The 14,213-nt window shown below is 46.3% G+C and overlaps 1 protein-coding gene across 3 annotated transcripts in view; it reads left to right on the forward strand.

Moving 5' to 3' along the window:
* Positions 1-14,213, forward strand: part of DNAI2 (dynein axonemal intermediate chain 2) — a 277,331-nt gene that overhangs the window by 125,313 nt on the left and 137,805 nt on the right. For all 3 annotated transcript variants that reach the window (XM_086928785.1, XM_086928783.1, XM_086928784.1), the window contains exon 10: positions 5,768-5,914. In XM_086928785.1, coding sequence (XP_086784911.1) covers positions 5,768-5,914 — 147 coding nt within the window. The remainder of the gene's footprint in view (positions 1-5,767; positions 5,915-14,213) is intronic.

Consider the following 14,213-nt stretch of genomic DNA (forward strand, 5'->3'; position numbering starts at 1 on the left):
CCGACCGATTCTTCGGCTACAGTGGTTCCTCAATTACCTCAACCTCTTGATCTGGAACCAATAGAAGGTCGCCAGAATATCCTAACTGTGCATGATGATGATTCATCAGATGATGATCAGAATGTGGAACAGGTCCCGGATCCAGATAGGGAATGGGACGAATATGTCATTCCGGATCCTTCTTCACCATTACTGGATCCTATAGATTCTCCTCCAGCAGACAGCTTATGGAGAGAGCTTCCAAGAGGTTGGTCCTTCCCATTTCAAACGTACAATTGGAATGCTTTCTTTATGATTTTATGGAGCCTTATAGAAAATCCATCCATTATATCCCGATTGTGGAGCATGTATGGAGTGAGGGAATAAAGGTGATGCAGTCTCCAGCTACCGTCATCCCTGTTCTTCCGCAACTGTAGAAAAAATATAAGACTCCTGAAGATAGTCCCGTTTGCCTGGTTGGTCAACGAAAGCTGGACTCTGTTATCTCTCAGGCGGCTCAAAGAAGGTTGAGTTGAGTTGAGGGAGAATTTATAGAGCGCTACTTTGCCCAAGGGCGTCTAGGAGCTAGAGATGGAATGAAGAGCTGTTTGGTGAGAGACGGGAGGGAAGATCAAAGAATCCATTGGCGCCCCTTACCACACCACCAGATAAGGAGGGTAGGCACCTAAACAATGTGGGGAAGAGGTTTTCCTCTATGTCCAGCCTTCTTGTTAGAGCTGCTAATGCTCTTGCAATTTTGGGACGATATGATCTCCAAATGTGGTGCGATTTATCTCCATTTATGGATCAACTGCCAGATGGTTCCAAGGCTGACGTGAAGACGATCCTGAAGGAAGGAGAGCGGTCTTCTTCAGAGATTATCGATTGTGCAATGTACATTGCCACCACTGCTTTTCGCGATTTGGCAGGTTCAGCTGTTCTAAGATGGCAAGGCTGGCTTCGGGCTACCTTGTTTCACCCTGAATTTCAGAATAAGATCTTAGATTTACCATTTGATGCAGAAATGCCTTTTGGAAAGCATGTGGACGACACTCTACAGGACATCGAAAAAGACACAGAGAGAGTAAGGTCCCTGGGGACATTGCAATACCGCAAGATGCCCTTCCGGGGTGCAAGAGGAAAAGGTTTTTCTACATACAGAGGAGGATACCAACAGCGCTACTCCTCCTATTCATAGTCTTCACAGTCATACAAACCTCAGTACTCTCAACCCCAAGGTCAATCGGTGTCTTTCTCTTGACAGCCTTCAAGAGGACGACAAGGACGTCAGGAGAGAAATGATTATAAACGCCAATAGCGGCTTCCCGGCTCTGCCTACTGTGCCTTCATCCCCTGTTACATCAGTGGGGGGCAGGATATCACAATGCCTCCACAGCTGGTAGATCATACAATCAGATTGGTGGGTCCTCAATATCATCCGGTTTGGCCACACATTAGAGTTTCAACACCTACCACCTTCCTGAGCCCCTCGCGCCACCGAATCAAAACATCTGCATCTTCTACGTCTCGAAGCTCATCAACTGCACATCAAAGGAGCGATAGAGCCAGTTCCTCTATCCCAACGAGGAAAAGGGTTTTATTCCAGGTTTTTCCTGGTTCGCAAGATGGAAGAAAAATGGCGCCCAATCCTAGACCTGAGGGAGCTCAACACTTATCTCATAAAACTCTCGTTTCGGATGGTATCTCTTCAGGATATCTTGCGTCCTGAATACAGGCGATTATATGGCAACTCTGGATCTCGAGGACGCATACTTCCATGTTTTTATTCACCCAGCCCACAGGATATTTCTACGCTTCACAGTAGCCAAGATCCACTTTCAGTTCAGGGTCCTACCTTTCGGACTCTGATCCGCTCCGCGGATATTCACAAAGGTATTGGTCCCAGTTGCAGCGTTTTTTAGAAAACAGTCACTGCAGGTTTTTCCCTACCTGGACGATTGGTTGATAAAAGCTCCATCTTCCCAAGCAACTACAAGGGCAGTCGAAAGTTGCATTTAGCTTTTCAATGATCTGGGTCTTCAAATAAACAGAGACAAGTCAGTCCTTCATCCATCCAGGTCAGCCAAGGTTCTAGAGTCCATTCTGGATACAACTTGTTGCTAAGCTTTCCCATCAGAGAAAAGACGGAAAAGGCTGATTCTTTCCACCGGTCAATTGCAGAAAAAAATAACTCTGTCTGTCCGTCTATGCAAATCTCTCCTAGGATCGATTTCATCCTTAATTCCCCATTGCAGACTTCATATGCGCCCCTTGCAAGAACAACTGGACATGCAATGGTGCCAGGTGGAAGGCTCATTCAATGACAAAATAATAGTCACTCCTCTAATGAAAGAGGCGGTCAACTGGTGGACCATCAAGGACAATATCTCGAAAGGTCTCACTTTCAAAGTTTCTCCAGCTCCTTTGATAGTGACCACAGACACCTCTCTAGACGGCTGGGGAGCGGTTTTGCAAGACCTTCAAGTAAGCGATCACTAGACACCCGAGCAACGCACTCTCCACATCAATCTTCTGGAGCTCAAGGCGATTTGTTTGGCTTTACAAGCTTTCCTTCCAAGGATTCGGTACTCCACCGTTCTGGTCCGCACAGACAACAGGACGGACATGCACTATGTGAACAAGCAAGGTGGAACAACACCTCAACTTCTTTCGAAGGAGGCCCAAGAGATCTGGGAATGGGCAATTCTTCAAATAATCGCTCTCTCAGCAGAGCATCTTCCAGGTACCCTCAACACGACAGCAGATACGTTAAGTCATCTGAAGTCAGTCTGTCACGAGTGAGAACTGGATCAGGGCACCCTCGACGGAACTTTCACTCTTAGGGGCACTCCATCCATAGACCTGTTCGCGACAACAGGAAATGCCAGTTTTATGCAAGCAGGGATCACCTTCGAGGATCGTTGGGGAAGGCTCTTTCGATGGCATGGTCAGGTGCATTTGTTTCTGCCTTTCCGCCAATTCCCCTGATTCCAAGATTACTCTGGAAACTCAAGACGGAACCCTGCACAATGATTCTAATAGCACCGGCGTGGCCCTGCCAGTTCTGGTTCACAGAGCTTCTCCCACTCTCTCAGGATCAGCCGGTTCACCTGCATCCCATTCCTTCTCTATTGACGATGTCCCAGGGCCAAGTGGTGCATTGGGACCAGAGCTCACTTCAGTTGACAGCGTGGCTCCTGAGCACCGAGAGTTCCAGAGTTTAAATATCCCTCAAGACTGTAAAGAGGTTTTAGCTCAAGCCTGTGTACCAACTACAAATAAGATCTATTGCGCAAAATAGAAACGTTTTTGTTTGTGGTGCCTCCGAGAGAACCTTCACTGTTCTCTTCTGCTCCTCATCAAAAATTACCTTACATTCTGTCTCTGGCCAAATCGGTTCTTGCACATTCTTCCATCAAGGTACACCTGGTGGCTATCTCTAGATTCAGACGGACAGCCTCTGGCCCTTCCCTCTGGTCTGCAAGGATTGTTAAACAATTCCTGAAAGGACTCTTTGGAGTTTTCCCTCTGGTTCGACCTCCGCCGCCAATGTGGCAACTCAACTTTGTTCTTGCTCATCTCATGAGACCTCCGTCTGAGCCTATTCATAGAGTGGATCTTAAATTTCTGTCATGGAAGATGGCTCTCCTTCTTGCCTTAACGTCAGCCAGGAGAGTTGGAGAACTTCAAACTCCCACGATTAAGGAACCCTTTTTACAGTTAAAAAACGACACTCTAATTCTACGGACAATTCCAAATTTTATTCCAAAGGTCACTTCGAATTTCCATTAGAATGAACCTGTTGTTCTAAAATCTTTTTTCCCTCGACCTACGACTCTAGCAGAAAGGTCTCTTCATACCTTGGATGTCCAGAGATGCCTAAAATGTTATCTTCAATGCACAAAGGATTTCAGGAAGTCTACACAACTCTCTGTCATTTTAGTGCTCCTCGGAAAGGTTTTCCCCTTTCAAAGCAAGGGATTTCACGTTGGATTGCCAGCCCAATTCACTACTATCACCAAACGGCGGGTAAGCCGCTAGAAGGACGTGTCCGGGCTCACTCAACAAGATCAGTTTCATCATCTGCTGCTCTTTTCGCTGGGGTTCCTATCAAGGACATTTGTAGGGCAGCTACATGGAGCAGTGCCCATACTTTCACAAAGCACTACTCTGCTTGGACTCTTCCACACAAAATGAGGCGGCAATGGTACAAGCAGTCCTGAGTAATCTCTTCCAATAAGCTATGAGCTTTCCCTTCTATCCCTCCTTCCTGTTATTGCACATTTTGTATCTGATAATTTTTACTGACTACTGTTTCAAGGTCTGTTAACTTATCATGATAGTATGGATACAGAGTTGTTTCAGTATTTCTGTCGCAAAATGTGCTTTATTGCTAACTGCTAGTTACTGTGATACAAGCTATGGGAATCTATGAAAGTTCCAATACTGGAGTAAGAAAACAAGTTACTTACCTGTAACTTTGGTTCTCCAGTAGTGGTAACTTTCATAGATTCCCATGCGCCCACCCTCCTCCCCTGGGAAAGCTCAGCCTTCAGCAAATGTGTTTACTGTTACACAACGGCTATGAAAATCTGAGGCTCTGAGACTCTCTCCGGAAGGTTCAATGGGGTGAGGCTAATCTGATTGGTTGTTACATGTTTTTGGTCTCTTTTGCAAATAGAGGTGAATATGCTACAAAATGAGATGAGGCCTAGGCCTTTCTTTCTCTTTTGTTATCTACTGCTATGTTATTTTTTATTTACAGAGGCTCCCATTCCGACGACTGGGAATGATACAAGCTATGGGAATCTATGAAAGTTACCAATACTGGAGAACCAAAGTTACAGGTAAGTAACTTGTTTTCTTCTACGTTGGCAGAACACGTGAGTTCAGACTGAATGATCAACTCCAGCAGGCCACCATCACTGTGACGGCAGCAAATTCATAGTGGGTAGCAATTTATGACCTTCCACTTTAATATTCAGAAAGTAGGTAAAAATGTGACCCACAGTGGTTCTACCAACTTATCAGTACATAGGTTGGTTCATAAAATATCATAGGACTCGCAAAAGGCTGGGGCAATTTGCGACCACTTTTGGCGAGCCCTATTTTAGTACATCTGATCCATAGCTCTTTATATTAGCCCTCTGTGCGCCTTAAACCATGGTGTTCTGTGCTAAGTTCTGCACGCTATCTGCCCTGTAGATCCTGCTCCTTAGTATGACCATGTGTTGCAAGCTATTTCTCAGTCTCCATGGACCCTGTGCTCTTTGCACTACCTAAGTACCCTAACCCTGTACAGTAGGTTAAAAAGATGTTCTGATTGGGCTTTGACAAGGATAAAGCAATGGAAGCATGGAAACGATCTTTCTCTATATCGATTTGCTCCAAAATGCCAATTCTATAGGGAACACAGCTGAGTAGGACAGACTACCTTCATAACTGAGTGGATTTGTAGAAGAGAAATTTACATTTGATTACGCCTACACATTGAAAACTTGATTTCTTTATTGTTCCTCATGCGAACATTTGAATATGACACCAGAAGATTATCAGAGGTGGCAAAGTTATAGTGGATTGCTGCCATAAGCGATGGGCCTGATGATTCTGCAACAGTGGGAGATGTTTCAAATTAGTGATCTGTCTCTTACCCGTAATAGCGTCCACACCTGCTTTAATGCTTATTGTGCTTTGTTGTGACGTAAAGTGTTCACTTCGATAGTATATGCCCTGTCGCTTTTTGTCGCATTCATACTGGTTTTCTTATTTCAATCCTTCTTTGGGGCAGGTGTGTGATGAATCTCTCTACAGCCTGCGCATTCAGGAGAATGGACGCATTATCGCCTGCGGCTCCAAGCTAGGAACCACAACGCTGCTAGAATTCTCCTCTGGACTCTGGACCCTACAGCGGAACGAGAAGAACCTAGCCACAACAGTAAGATTTGTTTCAGACTATTTCTGTGTTTGAGCATATGTGTTAATCTCTGGATGCACGAGGTGCACCTCAAATCCATGCAGCAACCATATCTTACTTATTCAGATGTTTTGTGTTAGGCACACCAGGGGCAGTATTACAGAAAGGGCCCCCGGGGGGCGCAATTGGCATTTGTGCCCGCTTTGTGCATCCCCTGAGCACTTTGGTGTTATAGAAGGAGGCACCGACGCTTGTGCGTCCCCTTCTATAATACTGGTAGCGCTGGGACACTTAATGTGCCAGCGCTGCCTTCAGAGGGTATTCCCTCATTTGCATATGCAAATGAGGGATTTCCTTTGACTCTGTGCTCGTGCCATATTATAGACAAGCGGTTCAAAAGGGGGTGGAGATGGACGTAGCATCTGAATCAATCAAACACTCACACCAGTCAAAAGATCTGGGTTTAATCCATCACCGTTCTTTAGCGAACTCTGCCATCCCAGTTCAGACATGGCTATATGCAAATCAGTCTGACCCTGTGCCTCATGGGAACAGTCCAGCCCGAACTGCCAAGCCATTTCTTCCCTGGACCGGAACAAGCTTCCGTGGACCGGTTTCTGGCATTTCAGCCGTCTTCAGCCCGGCTTGCTTGAATCCAGTGGCAAAGTGAGCAAGGGTCTGAGCATACCCTGCCACACTTATGGCGGCCAAAAGTGGTTCAAAAGGGGGTGGTGATGGACGTAGCATTTGAATCAATCAAACACTCACACCCAGTCAAAAGATCTTGGTTTAATCCATCACCGTTCTTTAGCCCACTCTGCCACCCCAGTTCAGACATGCCTATATGCAAATCAGTCTGACCCTGTGCCTCATGGGAACAGTCCAGCCCGAACTGCCAAGGCATGTCTTTCCTGGTCCGGAAACAAGTTTCCGAGGACCGGTTTCTGGCATTCCAGCCGTCTTCAGCCCGGCTTGCTTGAATCCAGTGGCAAAGTGAGCAAGGGACTCACGTCTGAGCATACCCTGCCACACTTATGGCAGCCAAAAGCGGTTCAAAATGGGGTGGTGATGGACGTAGCATCTGAATCAATCAAACACTCACACCCAGTCAAACGATCTGGGTTTAATCCATCACCGTTCTTTAGCCCACTCTGCCACCCCAGTTCAGACATGCCTATATGCAAATCAGTCTGACCCTGTGCCTCATGGGAACAGTCCAGCCCGAACTGCCAAGCTATGTCTTCCCTGGACCGGAAACAAGCTTCTGAGGACCGGTTTCTGGCATTCCAGCCGTCTTCAACCCGGCTTGCTTGAATCCAGTGGCAAAGTGAGCAAGGGACTCACGTCTGAGTATGACCTGCCACACTTAGGGCGTCCAAAAGCGGTTAAAAAGGGGGGTGGTGATGGACGTAGCAACTGAATTTATCAAACACTCACACCCAGTCAAAAGATCTGGCTTTAATCCATCACCGTTCTTTAGCCCACTCTGCCACCCCAGTTCAGACATGGCTATATGCAAATCAGTCTGACCCTGTGCCTCATGGGAACAGTCCAGCCCGAACTGCCAAGCCATGTCCTCCCTGGACCGGAAACAAGCTTCCGAGGACCGGTTTCTGGCATTCCAGCCGTCTTCAGCCCGGCTTGCTTGAATCCAGTGGCAAAGTGAGCAAGGGACTCACGTCTGAGCATACCCTGCCACACTTATGGCGGCCAAAAGCGGTTCAAAAGGGGGTGGTGATGGACGTAGCATCTGAATCAATCAAACACTCACACCCAGTCAAAAGATCTGGGTTTAATCCATCACCGTTCTTTAGCCCACTCTGCCACCCCAGTTCAGACATGCCTATATGCAAATCAGTCTGACCATGTGCCTCATGAAAACAGTCCAGCCCGAACTGCCAAGCCATGTCTTCCCTGGACCGGAAACAAGCTTCCGAGGACCGGTTTCTGGCATTCCAGCCGTCTTCAGCCTGGCTTGCTTGAATCCAGTGGCAAAGTGAGCAAGGGACTCACGTCTGAGTATACCCTGCCACACTTATGGCGGCCAAAAGCGGTTCAAAAGGGGGGTGGTGGTGGACGTAGCATCTGAATCAATCAAACACTCACACCCAGTCAAAAGATCTGGCTTTAATCCATCACCGTTCTTTAGCCCCCTCTGCCACCCCAGTTCAGACATGGCTATATGCAAATCAGTCTGACCCTGTGCCTCATGGGAACAGTCCAGCCCGAACTGCCAAGCCATGTCTTCCCTGGACCGGAAACAAGCTTCCGAGGACCGGTTTCTGCCATTTAAGCCGTCTTCAGCCCGGCTTGCTTGAATCCAGTGGCAAAGTGAGCAAGGGACTCACGTCTGAGCATACCCTGCCACACTTATGGCGGCCAAAAGCGGTTCAAAAGGTAGCTTTTGACTGGGTGTGAGTGTCTTGATTGATTCAGATGCTCCGTCCATCACCACCCCCTACCACTTTTGGCCGCCATAAGTGTGGCAGGGTAAGCTCAGACGTGAGTTCCTTGCTCACTTTGCCACTGGATTCAAGCAAGCCGGGCTGAAGACGGCTGGAATGCCAGAAACCGGTCCTCGGAAGCTTGTTTCCGGTCCAGGGAAGACATGGCTTGGCAGTTCGGGCTGGACTGTTCCCATGAGGCACAGGGTCAGACTGATTTGCATATAGCCATGTCTGAACTGGGGTGGCAGAGTGGGCTAAAGAACGGTGATGGATCAAACCCAGATCTTTTGACTGGGTGTGAGTGTCTTGATTGATTCAGATGCTCCGTCCATCACCACCCCCTTTTGTACCGCTTTTGGCCGCCATAAGTGTGGCAGGGTATGCTCAGACGTGAGTCCCTTGCTCACTTTGCCACTGGATTCAAGCAAGCCGGGCTGAAGACGGCTGGAATGCCAGAAACCGGTCCTCGGAAGCTTGTTTCCGGGCCAGGGAAGACATGCTTGGCAGTTCGGGCTGGACTGTTCCCATGAGGCACAGGGTCAGACTGATTTGCATATAGCCATGTCTGAACTGGGTTGGCAGAGTGGGCTAAAGAACGGTGATGGATCAAACCCAGATCCTTTGACTGGGTGTGAATGTCTTGATTGATTCAGATGCTCCGTCCATCACCACCCCCTTTTGTACCGCATATTACAGACAAGGGCGCAGAGTCAAAGACGCCTGCAAGAGGCGCACTGACAGTGCGCCATTTAAAAGGTGGCGCACTGTCAGTGCGCCTCCTGAGAGCAGCCCTCTGCAGGGCTAAAGGTGTCCCATGGACCCCTCAGTCATCCCCTTGCAGGCGGGTGCAGTCCCTGACTGCACCCGCCTACAACGGGATCTCTAATCCCCTTTGAAAGTGCAGGCTGGTGCCGCCGTCACAGTGAAAACACAGGTGTTTCACTTGTGGAAGTCACTCAAAGTGAAGTTAACGAAGTCACTCAAAGTGAAGTTAATGAGTGGCTTAAGTAGACTGACCCACTGTCTGTTACTGTATGCTCTAGTGGGTGGAAGCAACATGTGAATGACACAACAACAGGCAGATGGATGAAGAGAGGTGTCTGAATGCCCTTTTAAGTATGTATATTGTAGATATAATTTTAGTAAAATCAAAAGGTCTTGGATGGTGCCAGACCTAAAAAGAAATTGCTTTATTTAAAAGCAATCACAGACATTGTGGTCTGCTGACCACACCAGGCCACTATTCCTGTTAATCTAACCAATTGTAGTGGGTTTCAATTTGTGACCTACCCCAAGCATATTAATGAGCTAGGCCAAATTACAACCTACTACTAATGGGTGTTTTGTCAACTAACCTATTAAGATATAGGTTGGTTTACAAAATACCAGTGCATTTGGTAGAAGTCATAGTGCAAATTGCACCAAATCCATTTTAGTGGATTCCTAATAAGAAATTGTGGATTGCAAATCGTTATTCGATAGAGTTTACAATTTTTTATTAGGAATCTTTATAGATCAGGCCCCTAGTTCTTGCTCAGAAAGAATGAATACCGAAACGTGTAGCTGTTCTTTTGGGACCTAATCGAGAGAAATGGCTGCTAGTAGGAAAGTGAGTTTTATACAGTGAGGCTGGTTAGGCTTCACTAAGCAATACTCTCACAATCCCCCAAAATATGTCCTGTGAATTCACAATTATAAATCCCTAGCTCAGTCCTGGTAGTGTGGCATAGAGCAATCAGGCTTTACTAGAGGAACATGTGTTGAACATTTCTGAGTACCAACATGGACGATAAATAATTGACACAACTCGAAAGAAATCCAACACCAATGTATTAACATAAAAGCAGATTTGTATATAAATTTAGACACCAAAATGAACACAATTGTATGAGTATATCTGGAGTTATGGATTTTGGAGAAAAAAAAAAATCAGTTAAATTTACTACTGCAAAACTTTAACGTTGCAGTCGATGGAGAAAATCACTAGTGACAATCTGTCACTTGCAGGTCAAGTTCAGTGGAAACCATGAGATGGGAGGGGGGATAAGGTGATACAAGTCCCAGGACCAGGCCACGACAGACGGTGAATTCTGACTGGCTCGTAGGGCCCGGGTGCAGAGTTTTTCTGGCTGTCCCTGATGCAGAAGTGGGAGCCGTGGATGGGCTGGATTTGCCACTTATATGTTGTTGGTGTGGAAAATGGATGCAATAACTCAACAACGGACCACTTTTCCCTCGAGGCACAGCATTGAACAAAGGTAGTGGTAGCCTAACTGACCAGGAAAAGGCCTTGGCAGCTACAAGCTCAGCCGTGGGTTACTTCAACGTCCTGGAGTCCCGAGGAAAACAGTAGCCACCTGAAACTTGCTGGAGGTGAGGACCATGTTTCCCACACTGCACTTTACCATTTACTTTTTGTTGATCCCTCAGTGTGCCTGATGGCCAGTGATTGTTTGGGTCCATGAGAGTGCCTCTTGTCCAACTGAGTTCTGCAGTGGCATTTACCTCTCAGAGGGGTTCCTCTTTCCTGGGAAACCGGTCTCTGGTTCAGAACAAGTAGCAGTCGTGCAGTTGCAGAGTGGTCGCCACAAGTGCAGGGTATTGTGCCTTTGATTTGTGAGGGTCCCGAAGTCTCAGATTCAGATCTCTTCTTTGTCCTTTGTTGCAAGTTGAATCAGATCTGGGATACTGGTGCCTAGATTGAAAAGTGTTAGGGGTGTGGGCGTAAGTAGTTAATGGGCAGCTAGCCCCAGCGGCTAATCCGCCCCTGAGGTGACCACAGCCGAGGTTGGTGCCACCTTTGCATGCCAAAACCCTCTATTCTCCCACTTTAAAAAATGTCAGAAACCTTCTTCCGCTGTACAGACCAGGTTGCCCACCTTAGGGGTGTGGCAAACTTGGGGATATACACCTCCTGTCTAGACGCTTTTTCTACCTGCCCAGGAGAAAATGTGCCTGGGGTAGGGGGTTGGCTGTTTCCTTATTTGGGATGTAGCCTTAATGTATATCAGAGGCAGTGTAAGCTTTGAAGCTCACCGCCTTGATATGCCACTTCACTAACCATCCTGTCAGTGGGGGAGGTGTCACCTCCTTCCCTGGTAGGCCTTGTTTCTGATGCCTGGGAGTGTTCACACTTTATGGTGTGGGGGTCAGATTTCTGTCTTGGCAGCAGAAGCTGCAGGCTGTAAGCCAGGGCACAGGATAGGCTGTGGCAACTAGGTGGGTAACCTCTAAGGTAGCTACCGGCTGCATGCCACATCAAATCTGACTCTGGGAAACAGCTGGATTTGATGAGACAAGCTGTTTGATACCAAAATGCCACTTCTCAGTGAGACCATACTGGAGCTGGTCACCTTGAGGTGTCCGGGTGCCAGCCCATGTTAACCTATGGCCCCCTGAACGCTTATAGTAGCCCTAAATGGAAAGAGGCTACTATAGGGACGGAGTATCCTCACCACTAAAGTCTAAATCAATCCCACAAACTCTTATTCAATCGCTAACTGAGCAGGGTCATCAAATTCAGTGGTAGTGTTGATGGCTATTGTTTGTTTATATAGACCCGAGGGCCTACAGAAATGAATAGGAAATAAATAAACCACATTGTAAATTGTGCCACTAATATCCTAAATGTCGGGGCTACGAATGTCACTGCCTTAACGGCAGATTTGATGGTATCTCCTGCAATAAAATGGATGCTTGCAACACTTTCCAAATTAAAAAATCTAGCAAGAAAGGCTGGAAATATCTGCTGAAGGAAACATAGTTAACAAATATATCATCTGAATACTAGCTTATTTGTCAGGTCTTGCAACCTAGGATGCAAGGCATTATATATCCTTACAGAAATTATTTTTAGCAGGACACCTATCCTGTAGTTAGGAGTTTACCTAAAACATCAAAGTTGTAATGAAATCAGTTGCCCTTATTGATCACATGAAGCCAGATTGCAGTCTCCTCAACCATTTTTGGTTCCCTAAAACATAAAGTGGCATTTTTCTGGTATTTGAGTGTCTGTCTACTGTTAGGACTTGGTGAGGAATAGCGGAATGTCAGCTCTATATTATATAAAATCATAGAATCATACGATGGTTTTCATTCTTTTTCACATTATGGTGCCCCTTTGCCACAAAGGGGAATTATCAATGCTTCCAGTTTGGCTCTCATTGCAGAGTAGGTAAAGATTTCAAGGAAATACTTTCCTCTGAGACTGGCTAGAGGATTACCTTTGTACCTTCCTGCCCTCTCCCTAAATACTTAAAGCACATTGATAATGTCAAGCAACTCGGAAATGATTTTAATGGGCCTCTCAGTCCATATGTTATTTAGTTTTTGGACATTGTTCAGTTGTCTTACAAGTTTCTGGAACTTCCTTGGATTCCACGTCTCTCACTTTAGCGATGGGTCTGTGGGGTAGTAGTCTCCTGTCTTTCTAAATTCTACAAAAGCGATGCTCATTTCCTTCAGAAACTTCATGCTTTTTCTACCAGTGTCAAGTTATCATTGGTGTCTTCAGAAAAACAGATAACCATCTCAGACGTTACTAGGACAGTGACATGGTATGCCCCTCATGCCTTTTAGAAACATTGCTCTCTTGACACATACATCTTCCTGCAGATCTGCAGCCTTCTGTGGGCATGTTCTTCTCAATGCTTTTGCTTGACATCTAGTCACGAGCATGCCCCATCCCCTCTTAACATTTCATAGCAGTAAAATTGCGATCCCCGCCTCTTGGGGATAAAGGATGGCAAGATAATGAAGTGATACAACCTGGCATATTGAAGGAATCACATATGTCATGGGCTGACTTGACTGCCGGCAAAGGTAGGTAGAAGCGCATGTGCAAGCGCGTGTGTGCAGTGTTGCATAGTTCTTCATGGACACATTATTTTTAAAAGCTGTTCTATGTTGACTGCTGACAAACCTATAACTTTTTTTTGAGAAGAAGTGAGAGTAAATGACTATATGTCCTAGATTTACTAGGAGGGAATCATTTCCTATTAGTAAGAATTCGCTTTTGGTGTATTTAAGCAGTAGTTATCTACCATCTGGGACTTTACCGGAACTTTACTTCACGTTCAGCTATTTACATCTTTGCAGAAGCATAACCTATGGCTTGGAACACTGTTCTACTTTAGCTGGTGCGATAAAATATCTCTGAAAGCTCCATCAATGGGATAGCACAAAATATGTGACTACCTCACACCCAGGATACACATTTGAAAGACCACTTTTTTTTAGACCTAGTTTCTTGTTCTTTTTCCACTTCCTCCTCAGTGGTGATCCGGCTAGCCAATCAAGCATTGCAAAGTACTTGTCAGATGCTGCTACAATGATGGCTATATAGAAAAACAAATCTGAGCGGGACATTAGAGTTTAAATGGCTGGCCGCAGTATTGCTGGTGGAGCAGAGGAAGAAACTCTGCCACACCAGTCTGGACAGTCTGCCTAATTAGATGATTTCTGCTATGTTGGATTGTGTTATCAAAGGACTGTCTGTCTTTTTCCTGCCTCTTTCTCTATTTAAAAAAAACCAGTTGATGGGCACAATGCAGAACAATGTCATACATTCGCCCCAGTACAGAGATCTAAGCCTAAATCCATTGTTTTGTTGCTTCCCATGCCATTCCAGTTTGAACACAGCCATATGCAAACCAGTCTTGACCCTGCTCCCTGTGGGAACAGTCCAGCCCGAACTTCCAAACAAAGTCCTCCCTGGACTGGAAACAAGCATCCTAGGACCAGTTTTGGGTTTCACCCCTCATCAGCAAGGCAATCTTGACTCCAGTGACATGGAGAACACTGGACCCACGTCTGGACATACATGTTCCCCTCGGGTGACAAATGCAAAAAGAACAATTGACGAACAGAATGCA

Source organism: Lissotriton vulgaris, chromosome 7 (assembly GCF_964263255.1).
Source record: "Lissotriton vulgaris chromosome 7, aLisVul1.2, whole genome shotgun sequence".
Taxonomy (NCBI): Eukaryota; Metazoa; Chordata; class Amphibia; order Caudata; family Salamandridae; genus Lissotriton; species Lissotriton vulgaris.